This window comes from Macaca thibetana, chromosome 12 (assembly GCF_024542745.1).
Source record: "Macaca thibetana thibetana isolate TM-01 chromosome 12, ASM2454274v1, whole genome shotgun sequence".
Taxonomy (NCBI): Eukaryota; Metazoa; Chordata; class Mammalia; order Primates; family Cercopithecidae; genus Macaca; species Macaca thibetana.
This window is the reverse complement of record NC_065589.1, coordinates 6,892,363-6,914,509: the sequence shown is the minus strand read 5'-3', so window position 1 is coordinate 6,914,509 and position 22,147 is coordinate 6,892,363. Positions and strand designations below refer to the sequence as shown.

At 48.6% G+C, this 22,147-nt stretch overlaps 1 protein-coding gene across 5 annotated transcripts in view; it reads left to right on the top strand.

Annotated features, from left to right (window-relative positions):
• Window positions 1-22,147, top strand: part of AGAP1 (ArfGAP with GTPase domain, ankyrin repeat and PH domain 1) — a 469,017-nt gene that overhangs the window by 54,964 nt on the left and 391,906 nt on the right. For all 5 annotated transcript variants that reach the window (XM_050751653.1, XM_050751648.1, XM_050751651.1 and 2 more), the window contains exons 4-5: window positions 15,436-15,521; window positions 18,897-19,038. In XM_050751653.1, the coding sequence (XP_050607610.1) occupies window positions 18,903-19,038 (136 nt within the window). In that variant the 5' untranslated portion in view covers window positions 15,436-15,521; window positions 18,897-18,902. The remainder of the gene's footprint in view (window positions 1-15,435; window positions 15,522-18,896; window positions 19,039-22,147) is intronic.

Here is a 22,147-nt window from a genome sequence, read left to right as displayed (position 1 = left end):
CTATATACGGCTGCCAATAATCTGCAAAAGATGACAGTTTCATATGGTTCCAATGGCTTAACATAATAAATTCATTAATGATTGACCCAGACTCGAAATGGAAACCTGATTCAACTCACAGTGTAGTCCTTTATCCATGCTTGCTGGCTTCTGGAAGGCACAGAGTTCGGGAGGATTCTGAGGCAGGGTCTGGGTGCAGGAGGAGTGCTAGTGTGACAGCTTCTGGTGCCTGCCCTGGGTCCACAAGCTGGTGGTCTCTTCTTGTTGCGTGAGGGCAGCCCATGTGGCCAGCGTTTATTTTCGGAGCCCCGTTTCTTAATGTTGTATATTTTTAAAAATAATTAACACCACCACAAGCAAGAAGGAAAAAAATCAGCACTTGCTCTTTGAAGGCCGAATACGGTGAAATGAAAGCATGCCTGGTGGACCAAGAGTGGGGCGGGGAGGAGGGGAAGCCAGCCTGCAGCGTCTCCCTCTAGACATAAGGGAGGTTTGGAGCCTGGACAAGAGCAGGGGGTGTGGAGGAACGGTCAAAACCCAGGCGTGATGTGGCTGCACCATCTGGCAGGAGACCAGGCCAGCTGCTGTGTGGGTCTTCCAGGGACAGAGAGAGGAGAAGTGGGGTTGGCCGGGCAGAGGCACGATAGAGTCAGGGCGGCTGGGCTCCAGGGCTCCAGCCAGGTTGTTAGTAGGAGCACTGGCTTTGGAGAGGGACTTAAGAGGACAGATAGGGGAATCCCCAGGCCACCTCTGGACCTTGACACTGGCTAATGGGATGAGCTGCTGAAACCCATCACCATGAAGCCCCCTGCGCTGACTAGGGCACTTGCTCCTTCAGGAGCTGCATCTGCTTATTAGGCCTAAGAAAAACTGGTTCCCAGGTGTGTTTGGACTGTCTAGAACCATGTGACCTGGCACCTACTTTAACATGGGCAGCATCTAGGCTGGGAGCCCCAGGGAGCCTGGCAGTGCCTCAGTGGCAGATGTAGCTCGTTCCAGGATGTTCCAGAGGCAGGAGGTTCCTGGAAGAACCTCTGGGCCTTGGGTGGTCAGCTCAACCTGAGAGCCAGTGACCCCATCCCCCACGAGGATGCTGTAGGGGTGGTCTAGGGGCGGTCTCACCTCTGCCACCTGTGGATGAGAGGCTGGACCCGGTCTTGGTGCTTTCCAGCTCAGGGCGTTGGTCCACTTGGGTATTCTTGGGGACCAAAATCCTAGTTAGGATGGGGACAGGCCTGGAGACAACTTGCTGGCCTCCTTCCATTAAAGCCATTACAGTGTCACCTCAGGATTGTAAGAATTACAAATGCGTTTTCCGGAGTGCCCAGAGTAAAAGGAGTCTAGCAGTTAGAAGAGCAAAGTGCATCTGTCAACAAAAGAAATACCAAAGATGAGACTGCAGCAGCGACCTGTCACCTCGTCTGTGTTGCTACTGCCTGAGAACAGAGGTTTTTAGTTTTTTTTAAAGGGCCGTAAACATAAAAACAAGGATACAACATGCAAGGCCTAAAATACTTACTTTCTGGCCTTTTACAGGAGCAGTTCGGCAGCCCCCACCCTACAGTATGGAAAACTGACGTAGAATAGTCAAATCGCATAAGATTTCGTGGTTTCTCCATGCAGGCTCATCGAATAGCAACCACCCTTTCTTAGTTTCTTGAAACAAGCACCTTATTTACATTCAGAGATTATATGTGGACTAACAGCTCATCAGCCCATCCTTTCACATACTCACTTCCTGAATTGTGTATTGAAAAAGAGAGTTCATGTAAAGCCAATTATTTTTTAATCTAAAGTTACGCTCACATAGGAACCGCTAGTGTAGAGCAATAGGCTCTGAGGGACGAGGAGCCCGTGTGGGCAGCCGAGTAACTGCCGAGGGGCCCCTGAGTGGCACTCTGCTCTCCCACTTGCTTCCTGCCCTCTGGATTCTAACACTTGTGCCATTGTGCATCCATCTCAGGTCACGATGCCATTACTTGGTGAGAAAGCCTTATTTAAATACCCCAGGTGAGGAGTTAGGCACTTTCTCCAGTTCTGCAATGCTCCTTTGTTTCCTTTTTTTTTTTTTTTTTTAAAACGAGACAAGGTCTCACTCTGTCACCTGGGCTGGAGTGCAGTGGTGCCATCATAGCTCACTACACCTTGAACTCCTGGGCTCAAGCGATCTTCTTGACTTGGCCTCCCAAAGTTCTGGTATTACAGGTGTGAGCCACCATGCCTATTTACCTTTTTTATGCTTAAAATAAATGTACAAAATATTAAAAATCATTTTCCTCACAAGAACCAAATGTGTATGACTAAATATGTTAAGTTGACCATGCAGGCTATTTCAGAGACAGTGGGAGATGCGGAAATATTCAAGCACCACTGCGTTGGTGGGTGTTGGAAGATTTTCAATCAACAGTTTACTTATTTGGTTGTAAATTAGGTTTTATTGGGTGGGGCCCATCATTATGTGACTATTTTTTTTCTTCAAAGTGGTGATTGAAAAGCAGCCCCCAACCGTTTTCTCTGAGAGGTGCAGGCTGAGCCTGCCTGCAGCTCACCCCCAACCCCCAGCCCCCAGCCCGGCTCTCCTTGTCTAACATGAGTCAGTTTGCTTCTCCTGCTGCTCTGGACAATAAACTCCATCAGGGCGGAGACCTTGTCTTGTTCACCCTATTCCTGGCATCAAGGCTGTGTCTGGCATGTTATGGGGCTGGATGTTTGGTGGTGGTTGAGATGACCAAGATGTTCTTGACCTGTGTGGGGTGGTAATGGAGAAACAGGCACAGGTGCTTGTGGTGTAGTTGCAGAAAAGGAGCTCACACCAATAGGAACCAGATTGTATCACTGGCTGAGTATACAGCAGATGCGTTCCCCTTTGTTCTTTTATCACTTGCTTACCTGCAAGCTCTGGTCTGACTTTAGGAACATGCCACACACTTGGATCAACATGGACTCCTTTACTGGAGATTTGTAGAATCTTTTCCCTGGAGCCATTTGAGAAGCACTTGTCCAAGACATGCGATTTTACAGGCTATTTTGATGTCAGGGAAGAGATGTATCCTGAATCTTCCAGAAAGCATGGAATTACGACTGCATATTAGGAAGAGGCCTGGCTTTCCTATGGGAATTGAACGGAAGACAGATGCATCTCTCATGTTCTAGTTGTTGCAGTTTTACTGCTTCTGTTCATTGAATTGGTGTTGCCAAACTCTCCCTCCATGTGTGAGTTTCCATTTGGAAATGATGTGGTCATGGTCGTAATGTAGCAGTCATTCGTTAATTTTTATGAGCCACTTGTGACATTTCAGGAAGCTGACAGACAGCCGACGTGGATTAGCTCATTTACACCTAGGGAAACAGAGGCACCAGAGGCCACAAGAGATATTCAGGGTCATATAGCCTAAAGGTATGGGCCTGAGGTGGGTTCTTGGAACGTGGCTCAGAGCCCATTCCCCTGCATTGCTGCCCAGAGGGCCGCCACTCATTTCACGGTCAGCAGATGTGCTGACGGGGTTCAGAAGGATTTCTCCTCACCCAGTGGACTGGAGCTGAGCCCACACGTTGGGCCGGATGAGACCCCAGAGCAGCTGCTGAGCTATTGAGAGAAGTGTGAGTTCTGTGAAGCTCTTCGGGAGTCTGGGGTCTTGCTTCCAACAGTGGATTTGCAGAAAGTTCCAATATGCAGAAAGTTCTGAGACAGGCACAGGCAGGACCCCATGGCTGGTGGCAGGACCCCATGGCTGGTGACAGACCTGGGCTGGCAGCCCAAGGAGGTGAGTGGTCGTTTGCAGGCCGACTTCTCTTTCCCGAAGGCATTCTCCGTGTTTTCACGCCGTTATCTCAAAGTGAAGTCCTTATAACTTCACAGGAAAAAACATGCCTTGGGCTTTGTGGCATGCTTGCCCTTTTCAGGTTTGATGATGCTGCAGGGCATATGTTATTCTTTGCAGTACAGTCATGTGTCCCTTAATGATGAGGATTTATTCTGAGACATGTGGTGTTAGGCGATTTCACTGTTGTGCACTCATCATACATGTGCTTACACCTACATGGTGTAGCCTGCTACACACCCAGGCTACGCAAGAGGATCTGTTGCTGCTGGGCCACAACCTGGACATGTGACTGTACTGAATATTGTGGGCAGTTGTAACTCAGTGGCAAGTATTTGTGTATAATCTAAACGTAGACAAGGTACAGTAAAAATAGGTTACTGTGATCTCATGGGACGACTGTCATTTGTTGCTCCGTGGTTGACGAAAGTGTTGTTAGGGTGCAGGTGACTGTATCTGAAATTCTGCAGCTGTCAGAGAACACTTTGTTGAGATAATACTATTTTGCAGTAGTTTTAGATCTTTTTTTCTTTTGTTTTTTATTTTTATTCTAACGTCTGCTTTTCTAAGGATATAGTGTTTTCTAGAGGGAAAAAGACTAATAAAATCTAATGAAGTTGCTTCTGCTGACAGTTGGATGTCGTCGGATACTGATGATGGAAATTGGTCCGTGTGAACCAGCCTACACCACCTTGCCAGACTTTTTGTTTCCATTTTAGTTTGTGTATTTGTTTGTTTGTTTTTGAGACACAGTCTCACTGTGTTGCCCAGGCTGGAGTGCAGTGGTGCAATCTCGGCTCACTGCAACCTCCGCCTCCCAGATTCTCCTGCCTCAGCCTCCTGAGTAGCTGGGATTACAGGCACCCACCACCATGCCCAGATAATTTTTGTGTTTTTAGTAGAGACAGGGTTTTGCCATGTTGGCCAGGCTGGTCTTGAACTCCTGACCTCAGGTGATCCACCCACCTCGGCCTCCCAAAGTGCTGGTTTTACAGGTGTCAGCCCCCACGCCTGGCTGTTTTTATTTTAGTTTTTAAAATATGTTATTTGGAAGAGAGAGCTCTTAATAGGTTTTATGTGTTAAGCTGCTAAGTTTTGTTTTTCTCAAAGCTCTTGGAAGTCAAGATGTAAGGAAATTAAATTGTAACTATTGGGCAAGAAACTGTTTTCTCAAACACTAGTTTTTCAGCTTCTTTTCGAGCAGCAGTATCATTTTTTCAAAAATATTGTAAGTATAACTTTTACTAGTTCAAGTTTATACATTTGTACATTTGTTGAAGACAGCAATGAAGTTATTTTCATGAACACATATTAGGTCTCCAGGTTTCAGTTTTATATCTGGTTTTTCATCCAGTGAAGTGTGTTTTTGTTTACTTTGTGTCAGTAATTCCTGAGCTACTCAGGTAAGTCCTCTCCTGTTTTTTGTGTGTGTGTGTTTTTTTTTTTTTTTTTTTTTTTTGGCGGGGAGATGCCCAGACTGGAGTGCAGTGGTGTGATCTCAGCTCATCGCAACCTCCACCTCCTGTATTCAGGCCATCCTCCTGCTTGTGTGCATTCAGAGATGTGCTGAAGGGGTTCAGAAGGACTTCTCCCCACCCTTTCTTTAACGTATAACCTACTTGTAATTTCAAGCGCTCTTCAATTAAATAGATCCAAAGTCTTTAAGTAATAGGAGTAGTGGGTCTTCAAGAATTCCAAAGTGGGTCAGTAAAAGCAACTGTTCTCATTCCTTGGAAGTTGTCAGATAGAAGCCTTCTAAGTCATGGTAAACATTAAACCCACCATAACATACTTTGAAGAGTCAGCTAGTTAACAGTCCTTACTGCTTACCTGACATGTCACTCATGAGAAGGTCGGATGCCTCCCACAGCTGTGTGCTTGTCTGCATAATTTTCAGGTGCAAACAAATGCAGGCCAAGGTTGTTGAAAGGCCAGTGTGAAGCTGCAGCCTTCCAGCCTAAGCCACAGCAGGTGGACTCTGCTTTGCACAGGAGTTTACCCAACACATGAGTTTACCCACGTGTTCCGTGTTCTTGGTCTCACTTTTATTCGGTAGCACACTTGAGTGCAGGTTTGTTGTTACTGTGATACAGTTTAAAAAACAGGTGTATATATGTATTTTAAAATATCTAAAGCAGCCTTTTTTTTTTTAATTATTTCTATTTCGGAGACAGGGTCTCACTCTGTTGCCCGGGCTGGAGTGCAGTGGGGCAGTCATGGCTCACTGCAGCTTCAAACTTCCAGGCTCAAGCGATCCTCCTGCCTCAGCCTCCTTAGTAGCTGGGACTACAGGCCTGTGCCACCATGCCTGGCTAAATTTTAAATTTTTTATAGAGACGGTCTCATTATGTTGCCAGGGCTGGTTTTAAATTCCTGAGCTCAAGCGCTTCTCCCACCTTGGCCTCCTAAAGTCCTGGGATTATTACAGGTATCAGCCACCACGCCCGGCCCTGTAGCCAGTTTTGAATTTGCTGATGCCTCCTTGGAAAAGTGCTCCTTGGAACTCACTTTGAAACCCTGCTGCTCTGAGGTCTTGCAGCCAATAAGAACCCCACCCCCCACCTCGGCCAGCGTGTGCTGTTTTTCCCCAGACCTCGGTTTTCTCATCTTGAAAGCTGTGAATCTGTGTCACGTTTTCCTGGGGTATTGCGTGCACTTTTGATCTGCGGATTCAGATCTTTCTGCGTCTCAGGAACATTCCTTTGTCTTTTATCTTCGAATAGTCTTTGAGTTCTTTTGCAGGGGATGTGTTGTCAGAGATAACCATTTATCCTTTTGTTTAGGTCCGTTTGTCAATGAACTTCTCTCTTAAATACTTTACCTCTGTCTTTTTAATCTCATTGACTGTGTGTGTTTCAAGCCGTTCCTCTGTGTCAGAAACTCAGCTTTCAGCCTCGTCTCTCCTGCTCCTTACTTTTTCTAATTTTATTCATCAGTTCCCCAAATGCTGTTTTGATCCTCAGATCTGGACGTTTCCATTTTATCTCATGTTGTTTCAAATTCTCATCCTGGAGTTTCTCGTCCCACGGAATGGCTGTTCTTTCTTAAGTCACATTGGAGTGGGAAGCGGTTTAACGGACTTCCTTCTGCTTTTTGAGTTTTGTTTTCTTCTCCATTGTTGCTTTGTTTCTCTTCTGTTCCCTTCCCTCCTTCCTATTCCCAAGCCTCTCCCACCTTGCTGTTTTCCCTGCTGGGGAGCCTTTGCATAATGTCCCCAGCCCTGCTCTTCAGCCTTCTCGGCTTGGACCTCTCTTCCCAGACATTGTCTTGACCGAGACTGACGCTGACCACTGGGAAGGCTTCTCCCTCATTCTGAGTCAGGCTGTTTGGGAGCCTCTCACCGCCCTGCTTCCTGTGGTGGGAGAAGGTGAGGGAGAGGAGATGCTGTCATCCTGAGTGCCCCGGACAAGATGGGCCGGACCCTTCTGCCCGCATTCCCATTTGCCAGAGCTCAGCCACCTCCCCCAGCCAGCTGCAGGGGCGTTCGGGGGCATCTGTCGAGTGTCACTGCCCATTCCGCAGGACCTGAGACTGGATGCCGTTCTTCCAGAGATCCCAGGATTTGCTGAGCATCCATGCCCTGCCATCCCTCTGTAGTTGGAGGGAGCTGCCTCCCGTTGAAGGAGTCTGCCCTTCATTAGGGACCAGGGCTCTGCTCTTCCTGGGAATTTACCACGTCCTCTTCCAGGTTCCCTTCACCTGTCCTGGGGGGTGGGAGGAATATATCATTGTTCCCCTTGAGGTGCCCCCCTACGTGGGTCACTTCTCCCACTCACCAGGCAACGCGGGCATCTTCTTCGCCTCCAGAGAACCTTTGCCCGGCCATTCACTTCCAAGGCTTTGTCATTTCCAATCCTCAGTCAGGAGACCAAAAAGATGAGGCCACGGCTGCCCCTTCCATTTCTTCCCTGTGCACTTTGGGGTGGAGTGATGGGGTACTGATGGCTCAGGAGAGACGAGGAGCCTCTGCCCAGCTCAAATCTTCCTTTTTGTTCCTTAGAGCCTGCATTTTTTGAGGTCTGTTATGTTAAGCTGTGCCATTTTTCCTGTTGGATGGTGAAGTTCCTTCAGGCTTTCATGTTTCCCCCTTGTTTTATTAGCAAAGGAGGAAAGAAAATTCAGTTATAGTGAAGTTCTTATCCGCCATCTTAACCTGGAGTTTGGCTTTTTTCTTTTTCTGTGTTCTTTTAGTACCTTGCTTAGATCTGGGTTAGACAAAACCATGAGAGACTGTGGCCTGCCCAGGAAAATCGGGTGTTAAGTGCCCCCGCTTCACTGCGGGTCAGAACCCCGGAGTGTTCCCCCCCCGGAAATAGTCAGCAGTCCCCACATGTGGGGTCCTCACTCACTGCTTGTACCTTTGTATAGTAGTTACTTTTTATTTTACAATGTAAGTTTTAAAAAAACAAGTTGAGAGAGGAAGTGAAATCTGATTTGGCTAAATTTTGTAAACAAAGATGTTACCAATAAAACCTTTTTCCCAGTGTATAAATAAATATGTGGTCCAAAATTCCTTTTAAATGTCACAATACGAAACTTTTCCAAAACCCCAACATTGGTGACTGACTTCAGTATTTTTATCCAAGTTAAACGAGCCAAATTAATTTTTTTACAAATCTCTGGCGCATTCATGATTGAAATTTTAAGTATTCTCCTAGAGAAAAACGAGGGGCGATTGTCCTTTTCAAGGTATCCATCTCATCCCACTTGTTAAAAATAATTAGGGAACAATGCAGTTTGCAGATTTTCTCCCGATGTCATGATGGCACTCAGCAACAAAGAATATTGTAGATGAATTTTGAAAATGTTTTCCTGGAAGAAATCCCAAACACATGGCCGGAGGGAACCCAGGACCTGCCAGCCATGCTCCGCCTGTCTTTCTCCCATCCAGTCTGACCCCATAGCGCTGGGCAGTTGACGAGGCGTGGCCAGCTTGCACCTGCTGAAACAACCGGGTGGCTCCACTGCATCTTGATCAGACACTGCATGAGGTCCCTCCCCTCTCTAATGGCAAAGGGAAACAGTGGGCTCTGCACATGCAGCTTTGAAGTCAAGAGTCGTTTTCGTCCTTAGCTCAGGCATGAAAAAAATAATAATAAAAAATTTTAAAACACTTTAAAAAGATAAAAATCAACAGTGAAAAATGAAAGTTACAGATAGGTGTCTGTCTTTCTAGTTTCCTAAGCACAGTGATGATGATTGGAGCTAAAGGCAGAGATCACCGTTCCCCGAGTGTGAGTGGAGTAAGGATAAGATAGTCCCACCTCTCTGCATGTTTGATGTTGGCCCTGTGAGTGCTGCAAAACCCAGCAAACACGGAGGCTGCCGGCTTTGTTTCTGTAGGGCTTGTCTTAGCAGAAGTTCACATGGAAAGAGAGGGAGGGGTCAGAAGCAGTCAGAGCGTCTGGATTTGAGTCTTGGTCCTGCCGCGTGCTGGCTGTGGAGCTCTTGCTCTGTGTCTGAACTCCTTTTCCTCCTGCGTGGATTTGGGCGTCACCAGTGATGTTTGCATCATAAGACGGGGTGAGGGATAACGGAGATGATGTGGGAAAACAAGTGCTTTGTAGACGACGGCTTTGGAAGGCACACTGTCGTTGCCATAGCTGTCGCTTGGAGGACTGTTAATGATACGTTGATAGCTTTCAGTTCAGTTAGCCAAAATGACAGAAATGCCAAACATCTGTTGCAGTGTTGACTCCCAAAAGAGCCCTTTTTTTTTGGAACGGGAAAATTCAGTTTTCTCTTTTTTTTCTGAAAGCAGAAATGACAGCATAGATGATGCCCTTCTCCGACGTCTCCCTGTGTAGACCGCACTTGTGTTGAAGAGGCTCCTCTGTAGCTCCACCCCGCGTGAGTGCAGAAACTCGAAGGAACCCGCTTGTTTTATTTCCCCCCACAGCCCACATTTAACACTGGTTCTCACATTGTGAGACCAGGATTCAGAGTAGTAATCACAAAAGACTAGGAGGACTTAGAAAAAGGTATTTGAAAAACAAGAGTGCAGCTGTATCCTTTTCTTCCTGGGGTACTATTCATCCACTTCAGCATCTTGGTGGAAATAACTCAGTTCCACCTTCCATACACTTTTCTCTCTGCAGTGTGGGATTTAGGGAGAAATTAAGACCTCGACTCACTCACAAATACAAGCTCAAGGGCAAACTAAGGCTCCCAGTGCAGTTTCCACATGTTCTGGGAACCCTGAACACTTGCCTTGGGGTGAAACAGAAACCTAATACATTGCACTTGAAGTTGACTTCAGACAAGAAGACAGTACCGCTGTATCCCCAAGTAACTCAGACGAGATAAGAGCCCTCTATTCTGCTTTAAACTCCGTACAGAAAGCCAAGCCCAGAAAGGATGCGGGTTCTGTTCTCACCTCCCTCTGCTCTAGGCTGAGGATTCCGTGTGATGCTGTTTACCTCCAGTGACATCCTTGTGTCCTGGGGAAGCACAGATTTCAGTGAGACTGGGACTGTTTTCCCCTCTCACTGAGATGCGGTCACAGCTGCCCAGCAACCTGGTTCCACCTCAGGGTCAGGCAGCTGCGGCTGATCTGTCTGGTTCCTCAGCCTGGGGGTGCCCGCCATTGGGAGGTGCTACGGTTCCAGGGTGACGCTTGCCCCTGCCTGCAGAGCTCGCCTAGCACCTGTTCACAGGTGTGCCTGGGCCAGATATGTGTCTGACAGGGACGTCAGGTTTGGGGAGACTGAAAACCCTTGTTGAGAATGAAGTTATCCTGATACGATTTAGTGTTATGTCAACATAATTGGCAGCAGAGAAGGTTGCACATCACTCATGGCAGATCTGTCACATGGGCCATGGGCCAAGCTGTGTGCATCAGGTGCTGGGAGGATCCAGGTGGGCGAAACAGACCTGCAGGAAAATACGTGGAAATGGGGACAAAATTGGCATTTAAAAAGCGACATTCAGCTTGAAACTGGATGTAGCATTTGGTGATATCCTCTAAAATTTTGGTGGAAAAAAGATCTCCCTTTGGGAGGCTGAGGCAGGTGGACCACTTGAGCCCAGGAGTTCAAGACCAGCCTGGGTAACATAATGAGGCCCCACCTCATTTACCCAGGTATGCCGGCGCATGTCTGTGGTCCCGGCTACTCGGAGGGCTGAGGTGGGAGGATCTCTTGAGCCTGGACAGTCGAGGTTGCAGTGAACCTGTCCGTGCCACCGCACTCCAGCGTAGGCAACAGAGTGAGACTGTATCTCAAACACACACACACACAACAACAACAACAACAACAATAAAAAATCTAATGACTGGGATGAGATCTGATGAAATGGTGGGGTTGAATTTAAAATGATGCGAGTGGTGGTGCCAGCAGAATACCAGCTTGTTGCCAACCATGCTGTCATCCTAAGGCTCTCCTTCTGTGGTTAAAGTGGTTCAAGTGCAGAAAATGAATTTTAAAGTGTTACCTACCTGCCAGCCCAGGCTTCTCAAGGCCCAGTGGTCCTATTGAGCTGAGTCTGCACCTATCAGTAGTGCCCTGCAGGACCTTTTTAAAGACATTCTTGAATTCTTACAACCTGGTTGCTTGAGCACCTGGCTGACTTTTATCTTATTATTCACCTTTGGGTTTGTGGCAAATACTTAGCAGCATTTAATTTTTGCTTTCTAAGGGTAATACAAAAAAAAAAAAATCATGCAAATCAATTACCAGTATCTAGTGTTTGAAACTGTAAAATGCTGCAAAGAACTATTAATTATACTGTGTATCTGGGGAGGGAAGTGTAAACCGACTTTAGGATTCGAAGAGACCTTGCTGATAAGAGAAGGAATCACTGCTGCTTTTAGAGGCAGTGAAAGCTGGGCCTGGAGTCCTTTGCTTGAGGTCACAAAGCCAGAGACTTTAGAAGAGCAGAAGGGAGAAGGCTCAGTGCCCTCCTAGGGAAGCTTTTGTAACTTGAATGTTGTGATTCAGCCACCTGGACGCTTCTTCACTTGTGAACGTGACTCTGCAAAAACACGTTAGAGGAAGCAAAGGAGAGGATGGACGTGAAATCGTCCTGCATGTACTCACCGGAATGCAGCAGGGAGGGTCGTCTGCCAAGGCGTCATGGTCATTCCACGAGAGCTGGGTGGTGACACTCCCCAAGTCCCCACTCCCAGGGAGGTAGGCAGCCGAGGGACACTGGCATTGCAGCGCCCCTGGGACAGGCCCCACTCCTCCCTTCTTGCTCTGGAGGTGACACAGTGTAGTGATTGAGGAATGGGACCTGGGGCCAGCGTGCCTCGACAAGACGAAGCCTCAGCAAAGTTGAACCCTACGGTTCATCTAGCGGGGAGGGCTTCCACGTACTCTTGTATCTGGGGCAGCCGTCAGAGGGCAGGGCTGGAGCCAGGGCCCTGTAGGGCAATCAGCGTCCGGAGGGCACAGAGGAGCACATGGGGGGCTCAGGCCACAGGGTCAGGACGATGTCGCGGTGAGATCCGTCTGCTGTGCTATATGTTAGGGGAAGGAGGAGCCGAGGCCGGGAGTGGGCACGGACAGGTGGGAAACTTGTGCAGAAACCTAGCGAAGAAGTGTAGATTTCAATGAATGTGAGGGGTAGGGAAGGAGAGCAGAGGGAGATGAAGATACTTGGGGGTGAGGTAAGTGGGGTGGGGGTGATGAGGATACCTGTTCACTGAGCTCTCTGTCCCAAGCAGGATTCTAAGTGCTTTTCATGCGTTAACTCATTAAGGAAGGCTCTGTTTACCCCCATTTCACAGGTGAAGAAACTGAGGCACCGAGCAGTTGAGTTATTTGCCGCAGGTCACCCAGCCAGGGAGGGCTAGACAGGGATTTGAACCTGGTAGGCTGGTACCTGGGGCCATGCACAGATCAGGGTATGGAGGAGATTTTTCTCCAAATAAAGAATAACAGATTTCCTTTTCAAATGTTATTTTTCTTTTTCTTTTTCTTTTTATTATTTTTTTGAGACACAGTCTTAGGCTGGAGCAGTGGCGCGATCTTGGCTCACTGCAACCTCCGCCTCCCAGGTTCAAGCAGTTCTCCTGTCTCAGTCTCCCAAGTAGCTGGGATTACAGGCACCAGTCACCACACCTGGCTGATTTTGTATTTTTGGTAGAGACAGGGTTTCACCATGTTGGTCAGGCTGGTCTCGAACTCCTGACCTCAGGTGATCCACCTGCTTTGGCCTCCCAAAGTGCTGGGATAACAGGTGTGAGCCACCACATTCAGCCTCAAATGTTATTTTTCTTAAAAGGGTCACATTCGATTCATGTCTCCAAGATATAGCAGGTTTCCAGCATCTCTTTTTTTTTTTTTTTTTTTTTTTTTTTTTGAGACGGAGTCTCGCTCTGTCGCCCAGGCTGGAGTGCAGTGGCGCGATCTCGGCTCACTGCAAGCTCCGCCTCCCGGGTTCACGCCATTCTCCTGCCTCAGCCTCCCGAGTAGCTGGGACTACAGCGCCCACAACCGCGCCCGGCTAATTTTTTGTATTTTTAGTAGAGACGGGGTTTCACCGTGGTCTCGATCTCTGACCTTGTGATCCGCCCGCCTCGGCCTCCCAAAGTGCTGGGATTACAGGTGTGAGCCACCGCGCCCGGCCTCCAGCATCTCTTTTTAAAAGGTTTTTTTAAAGAGAAATAATATTGCTATCACTGTTGCAGATTTTTCTGTTGTAAGCAGGTTTATTCAATGTTAAATATGACTTTTATAAAAGCAGGTTAAAAGAATCTTGGCAGAAATTTCGAGTAAGACCAGGCTGGGTACTGTTCAGGGTGCTTTGTGTCAACTCGTTACTCCTCACCTGCTAGGACATCATCCTCTTTGCATCTGGGGACACTGAGGTGGGTAGAGGTGAGGCGAGGCTACACAGCTGTGTGTGGCAGAGCCAGGGTTCAGGCAGAGCTAGACCAGTATCGGGGTCTGGGGGCGACCGTCTGCATCAGCTTCACATACGTGGGGACGTCCACCTGTGTCAGATGTTTCCCAGCTTGTTTCATGATGACAACAGCTCTGCTAGAAAAGCAGTTTCCTTTTTGCCTATGAGCACTCTCGATTCAGGGGCCCTGAGTCTTTGGGCCCCTCGTGCAGCTGGGCCTCACCCTGTCTGGACCCAGCATCCTAACTGGCCTGGCTCTGTCCCCTGCTAATGGACCTCAGCCTGACTGTTTCCAGCAGGCCCTACCCTCTTGTTTCAGTGATGGGGGGACAGCAAAATGAGAGTTTACCTGCTTTAATATCAAAAGGTTTTCTTCATTGTTGTGTTATTGAGTGAACTGAACAGCAGATTTATTTGCTTTAGCAAATGCAAGTGCCTGTGATGGTGGCATAGGTGTTGAGTGTGACCACACGAGCGCGGCGGGAGTTTGCGGGAATGGGCCAGTACCCCAGTCAGCCCTCTGTGGCCTCAGAGGGTAGCTGCCCGTCTGGAGGGCCTCGGACACTTTCAGGCTGGGATGGGTACTCCGATTTTTTGCTTCTCGGGCACTGATGTGGTTCAGACCCGGGATTCTAGGAGGGAAGGTTCCTGTCGCAGGGGAGGGAGTCAGACGTGTCTCTGGGTGGCAGAGGAGCTGGCAGGTAACCTCTGGGCTACCAGTGGAGCACTATCCAGTCCTCTGGATCCAGTGATTTGGGGTTTAGACAGGGTTTCTGGAAGACATCTGCACAGAGGAGCAGAAGAGGAGAGCTGGGAACTGATGCGTGCCTTCCTCTCTCTAAAACGAGAGTTCCGAGTCCCTGTGAGGGTTCCCTAGCGTGGTCTCAGAGCCCAGGATCTGGAGGGGGCGTCTGTCGTTGGAGAAGGCAGAGGAGCCAGGGTGGAGTCCTTCCCGCTGCCGAGGAGGAGCAGGGCTGGCCTAGAGGGCCGGCTGGGCACTGCAGCCACCTTGTACCATCCCCTCCTGAGAGCGTCAGGGGCCGGGACGTCCAGGGTAGCACCGGGCCACTCATGCCCGTCCCCCCCCTCGTGGTCTCCTCTGTTCCTGCAGGGTCCCGGTGGTCTCCCGCTAACCCCGCGTGGTCTCTAACGCCTCCTGTCGGCTGCTGCTCTGCTGTCTCCACCTGTGTGGAGGTCCCATCCAGTAGTTTCTGTCTAACCCGTGTGTAGTAGTGAAGCGTCCCTCCCCTAATTGTGGCCTGTGACTCTGGAAACACCATTCTCATGATGTTCTATGTCTCCCTTTCAAGAACTGGGTTTCTCTTGAGGAGAATACAGGTTCTCGGCCCTGTCATTTACCAAGAGGTTGCAGATCAGGCACCTGTTAAGCATGAAAAATTTGTTTTCAGTTTCGTGAACCCAACAAGAGAATGACAATTTTGATGTTCTCTGTTTCCCAGTGAGTGAGAATTCCTGAATTTACCTAGAGAGCCCACATGAAAAGTCCACACTTCTCGGCCACGAGTGACTGGCATTGCAAAGGAGGCTGTGCCTTCTAACTGGAAACGCACACGGGTTCTTAAAGACGAACATTTAAATCTGAGTTCAGCTCTGTTAAAATTCAGCGTTGGCTGGCGACATCCTAAGTACTTGGTTGCCTCCAGGGCGACAGCCTAGGGTGTATTTTTCCACAAGCGAAGCCCACGTCTGCCTGCCCTGCTCACTCTCTGCTGTTCTTGTGTAACGAGGTGCTTTGTGTGTGTGGCAGGTGGCAGGTTCAAGAAAGAGATTGTCGTTGACGGACAGAGCTATCTGCTGCTGATTAGAGACGAAGGGGGCCCCCCGGAGGCGCAGGTGAGTACACGCACACGCCCCAAGCCAGCTGTTTTCCCTTGGTTTTCTAAGGTTTCATGCAACACGTGCTTCTAGAAACCAGTGACGTGCTTTCCAAAAAAGTGGAAGTCCCTTAAAAAATGTTTCCTGTCACTGCATTTTTTCTCATCTCTAAGAAGCTAAGTCTTTTCTTCCACCACCTCCCTGCCCAGACTAAATCCTACAGAGAAGTTGGGTTTATATGGTAGCTTTTCACTTTCTGTGTTTTTAAAAAGGCGGGAAACGCACCCCCTGCCCTGGTTGGGGAACCCAGTTGAAATGACATCTGGACATTTCTGTAGTTTGGTTTGTGTTTTGGCCTTTTCCTTTGAGTGGTGTGATCTCTAGAGCAGTGAGATGTAGAGAGCTTGCTGGGCGGAATTTGGAGTCCCGTCTTCTCTCTGTCTGTGCTAACTGTAGGCGTTGGCACCTCTGTGCCTCCCTGGCCTTGGCCCAAGCAAGGCGGTCTCCACTGAAAGCTGGTATGAAGCATATTATGATTTCTTTGGAAGTTCCTGGAAAGATGGGCATTCTGGAAATAACAAAGCATGAGTGTGGAAGATCTCTTTTTTTGGTTTCTTTAACCTGCTTTGTTTTACTTGAAGCATAATTTACCGAGTAAACACTTGAAAGGAGCCAGGAGCTAGTAAATGCAAACTGAATGTCAAAGATTTTTTTGGCGTTATCTCCTGGACCTGTCTTTTTGTGAACATGCAGCATAGGATTGTAGATGATGAAAGTGAAAGATACTAAATACAGGACTTCTTAGGCCTCAGGTCTAGTACTCCACACATCGGAGGGCTGTGTGGTTATACAGAAGATGCCACAGATTTGCCATGTGCCATTGACTAAAACACCAGTGACCGTAGGATGTACCAATATTCAAAAGGAGAATGCTGCCAATTAAACTGTGAAACAGCCGCAATAATTAGGCGCATTCTGATTTCAAAGATGTTAAAGTGTGTAACATTTTGTTTCTTAGCATTAAGGATACCATATGCTGATCCATAATAAGGAAAGACCTTGAAGACATGTTGAAAGTGAAAACTTAGTTGCAAAGCAGTTTGAGCCCATGTTCAGTGACCATCTGGTAGTTTATAGTAAGGCAGGGTAAAGTTAGAGGTCTGACTGATAGGATCCTAGGTTTGTGATGCTGATCAAAGTCAGCTCTTTCTTAGTCCCACTGAGGGTATAGGACCATGTTCAGTGACCATCTGGTAGTTTATAGTAAGGCGGGGCAGAGTTAGAGGTCTGACTGACAGGATCCTCGGTTTGTGATGCTGATCAAAGTCAGCTCGTTCTTAGTCCCACTGAGGGTATAGGACTGTGTTCTGCTGCACAGGAACTCTTGGGTGCAAGGGCCCTCCTGTGGCTGGTGATCGGAGAAAGAAGTAGGTAACAGTTAGAATCACCTGAGTTTATTTTCCGTTTTCCCCAGCACGTAAATGTTTTGAGTGACTGGAAACAAGCTTTTTTCTCCACAATTAAGGAGCAAGTCTTAGCAGTATATGAAGCACAAAATTGAATATGAAGCACAAAAGCTTATAGATACAGAAAAATCTGCAGAAGAGGCTAGATGCAGTGGCTTACACCTGTAACCCGAGCACTTTGGGAAGCTTAGGCAAGCGGATCACCTGAGGTCGGGAATTCGAGACCAGCCCGGCCAACATGGTGAAACCCCATTTCTACTAAAAATACAAAAAGTAGCCAGGCGTGGTGGCGTGTACCTGTAATCCCAGCTACTTGGGAGGCTGAGGCAGCAGAATCGCTTAAACCCAGAAGGAGGCGGTTGCAGTGAACCGAGATCTCACCACTGCGCTCCAGCCTGGGCGACAGAGCGAGACTTTGTCTCAAAAAACAAACAAAAAAAACCCCAAAGCATAGTTTCAGTTTTCTGCTGGTGAACATGTTAGAGTGGGGGGTTATGTATTGGGTACCCCCCACACAAGGAACGTGGAAGTCAGAATGCACCCTTAGGGGATGACGGCCACGGTGCATGTTTCCTCCGGGTGGACGCTCAGATGGGCTTCAGCTCCCGATTTGGGAACTGAGGTCTGGTTCCGGTCAGTCAGCGCTCTTCATGGCGCAGGGGGAGTGTGCTCCCACGTGTTTGGAAGAGACAGGAAGAGCCTTCCTCAAGGCAGAGAAGAGGAAAAGGAGATGCCTTTCATCAGTCTAGGTCCTGCTGCACTCTGTGGGAGCTGCCATCGCGGTCTTCCCAGGTCTCTCTCAGCCGCCTTTGTTGGACTTGAAGTCCTCATTCTCATTTAATTTTGTATTTATCATTAGAACTTTGGGTTAAGTTTTCTCATGTAAACGTTTTACATATAACTGAATACACTTTTCACTTATATGCGGAAGTCAGAGTTTAACCCATTAAAAACTTTCCCCAAATGTATTAGAGGTGATAACCTTGTCCATAGAAACCTATCTAGGAACTACAGCTGCTTTTAGAGAGAAGGGAAACAGGATGCATTTCGGTTTTGTTTTTCAAATTTCCGCTTGGAAAGAGAAGGATCTTTGTTGCCTGATAGACCTGATGTCAGATGCAGCTGAGCCAGTTGCAGCGAGTGTGGGAAGCCTCTGCCCTGCAGGGAGGCTCTACTCACTCAGCTCCAGTTTTGCAAGATGGTTATTGGTACTAAATGAGGTATTAATATATGCCTGACAGTGTGGGTATTTGTCAGAAAGAGGATGTGATGTAGGTTAAACTGGCAAGACAAGAATAGAGTGAGTACAGCAAAGCAAGAACAAAATGGCAAGAGTCAGGCTTTCTTCCCTAAGTTTTGTTAGTTTCCCTGAAAATAAGTAGTCATTTTCTTGCAGGGGTGCTGCAGGAGTTCGGCCAAGGCTGAGCCTGGGTTGAATCTTTACCCTTCGGCAGAGTAGGCCGGCCGCTGCGGTGGCGAGTGGGGAGGACTGTGGGGTGGGGGGTTCTGAGCAGGCCTGAGGGGTCCAGCAAGGCTTCCTTAAGAGGTTGGGAGTACAGTGGAAAGCCTCGGGGTTTGAGAGGCTCTGGCAGGAGGTGGGGCCGGCCACCTGTCTGTGGGACAGCAGGTGGACAGGCCAGGAGCATGAGGACCGCGGGGAGACTGTGTGGTTTGTGTCCTCTGAAGACAGAGCGTCTTGGGTGGGAGCAGGATGAAGGGCCCATTCCCGAGGGGAACACCGCCCACGGTGTGCTCAGGAGGAGGACGTTGGTGCCGTGACAGTGTGTGACGGTGACGGTCAAGTCAGGCACCCAGCACGCGACCGAGGGGATTCCTGCAGCCCCTGCTGCCCGCCACCGTCCAGACGTCTGTTCTTATTAAGCCTTCTCACTCAGCTCCTGCTGTCCTCCCCTTCTTCTCTCCCTAGTTTGCCATGTGGGTGGACGCTGTTATATTTGTCTTCAGCTTGGAGGATGAAATAAGTTTCCAGACCGTTTACCACTACTACAGTCGAATGGCCAGCTATCGGAACACGAGCGAGATTCCTCTGGTTCTCGTGGGAACCCAGGGTGAGTGATGCTCGTGTGCAGGTGGTTTTCAGAGGATTCTGACAGTTACGTATTTTCGGTATGGGGGAGTTTAAAAATGCTTTAAAAAAGGAAAAATTGCCTACTGAACGCTCACTGTTTTTGGGAAAAATCGTGAAACTGAAATGATCACATTTCCTGATTGGATTTTATGGTGAAACCACTCATTTAACAACCTGAAAACAACACACACACACATATCCTAGGTGCTTTAGGAAAAATAAATCTATTTTCCCTTGTTTTCTGGGAAAAAAAATATATTTATATATATGTGTGTGTGTGTGTATATGTTTTGTATATAAACATATATAGTCAAATACATATATTGTTTTCTGCTGTATTTTAATTCTCCGTTCTATAAAATGATTTATAAACAATCTATTAAAGCTTGTCTTTCAGTGCATCTTGAAAATAGTGCTGATTTTCAGCATAAGAGCAGTTCCGTTTATTAAGTTCTATTTGTCACCGTCTTGTGATCTGTATCTCATATTTAATCTAGCAGGCCCCTCAGAGAGCGTAGAATCATACTGGGCACGTTTCTTGTTTTCCCTCAGGTCACTTCACGCTTGGTCTGTTAGTAGAGTGGCTGTCACATGGACTGAGGCACAGCATCCTCGCTCTTGATCACAGACCCATGGCTGTGCTGGGGTCTGCCACTAGGGTCTACGACATTACATAGGATGTTTTTAAAAGCCAGGTGGAGGTTAGCTTTAAAACTGCTTTGTCAGAAATATGGGTAACTGACAAATAATCCTGTCAGGAAAAATTGTATATCCCTTCATTTTGTTGTGGCTGTTAATAGACTGTCTTGCAAATTCTTTTAAAATTAGCCTATCTGACATGCCCGTCCATGCTCTGATGCGAGATGTTTCTCTTTAGGACGTCAGCTGTCCATACCGCACTGGGTGTGGTCTAAGTAGGAGGTTGCGCAGGCAAATGATTGGCAGCTTGATCAGGAACCTACAAAAGCCCAGATAAATAGTGTGGCATAAACTAAAAGCATTTTGCAGCCAGACGTGGTGGCTCACACCTGTAATCCCAGCACTTTGGGAGGCCCAGGCGGGTGGATCACTTGAAGTCAGGAGTTGACCAGCCTGGCCAACATGGTGAAACCCCGTCTCTACTAAAAATAGAAAAATTAGCCAGGCATGGTGGCGCATGCCTGTAATACCAGCTACTCAGGAGGCTGAGGCAGGAGAATCACTTGAACCCAGGAAGCAGAGGTTGCAGTGAGCTGAGATCGCACCACTGCACTCCAGCCTGGGTGACAGAGTAAGATTCTGTCTCAAAAAAATAAAATAAAAAGCCAGGCATGCTGGCGGGTACTGTAATCCCAGCTACTTGGGAGGCTGAGGCAGGAGAATCTTTTGAATCTGGGGGAGGTGGAGGTTGCAGTGAGCCAAGATTGTGCCACTGCACTCCAGCCTGGTAGACAGAGGGAGACTCGATCTCAAGAAGAAAAAAAAAACGGAAAAACTAAAAACATCTTCTCAGTGTGATAGATGGGAGGTGTTAGAGTTGGGCTTCCTGGAGAGCACCTCTCCACCCCGTTTTTTTTTTTTTTTTAAAGCTCACGCGGAGTGGCCACCGGTCACTCTCCCTCCTGAAACCTTCAGAGCCAGAGCTCTGTTTATCCTCACTCAGAAGGGAGGAGGGATTCTTAGGCCTAACACGCCCTCTAGTGTTCACCAGGAGACAAGGCCGTACCACCAAAAAGTCCTTGGCTCTTGTGAGAATGCAGAATTGCGGTATTTGAGGTGGCGTCTTGAAAATTCCTCATCGTGTTTTCAAGTGGATGCTCATCCACAGCGGATTCTGCTTAAAGCCGCCTTGAAGTCGAATAGAGAAATTCCAAAAAAGCTCCTCTTCCCTCAGGCCCGACCGTGGCATTTCTGAGCAGAGTCCTTCGGGGCTATGCGGACACCACTCGTGGGCTGTTGGAGCTCAGAAGGTTTGATTTTAGGACTCAGAATGGGCTTTTGCTTGGACTCACTGTGAAAAGTGGCAGTGAGGTTCCCAGCCTGGAAAGATTCTCTGCGATCAGGGTCTGTTCTCTGAGTTCTGAGTACACAGCCATGTTCCGCCAGTGGGAAGGGAGTGTCTGAGATCCCGGGAGTTGGGACCACACACACCTGCATGTGACTGGCTGCTGCTGGGTGACCGTGACCCCCGGGGCTCTGGTGGGGTTCAACAGGAATTCCCAAAAGACAGTGCATCCATGGGTAGGTGATAGGCGTCTAATGGTGGCTGCTTTTGTCCCTCATATTTCAATGTGTGACTGGTGTTCCAAGGGCCCTGCCTGGGATCCTGAACCCCACCCCCGACTATCCCTGCCCCTGGAGACAGCATATCCTTCTGAGTCTCCTGCCTGAGCCGAGGGGCACATTGAGCCTCCTGCCGGGATGGCTACTTAGATTCTCAGGAAACGCTAATGAAGTTGAAGTCCTTGAGTAAAAGAAAGTACCCCCGTTTATTCCCATGAATTCCATGAACATCCATTGATCGGATGTGGAAAGATGCCCAGGAAGACCACAGGGGAGTGTCTGCATGTGCGAGGGTGGCCTCCGGGGTGGGGAGGTAAAGCCGGCCCCACACCCTCCCTGGGCGAGCAGGTAAGCCGGCCCCATGCCCTCCCTGTGGGACTCCTTTTAGCTGGACCACCCCCGATGAACCAGAACGAAAAGTTCCAATTAGGGCTGCATTCCTCACCTGTGGGATTCTCTTGGTCCTTACCTAGATTTCAAGGAGCAGCCCAGCAGCCCGGTGGCAGGAAGCTGGCATGCACATGGGCTCGGAGGGTCCCTGCTGCGACGCTTGCTTCCTGCCTGCAGACTTGCTCTCTCTGAAGCCTGTGCTCGGCTGCTTTTGCAGGGACTTGGCTTCCTGGGCTGCCAGAGACAAAAGAGGGACCACGTTGTCCAAGAGGGCACCTGGCGTTTCTCTTCCTGCTGGTTTGGGGTAGGCGGCCAGAGAGGTCAGAGCATATGGGAGGGGAGAGAACCGAAGAGGAATTAGGTTCATTGCCAAAGAATGCCTGGGCTGGGGTGAGGCCTCCGCCCGCCGGCAGGAGGGGCAGCTCTGCCCACAGGAG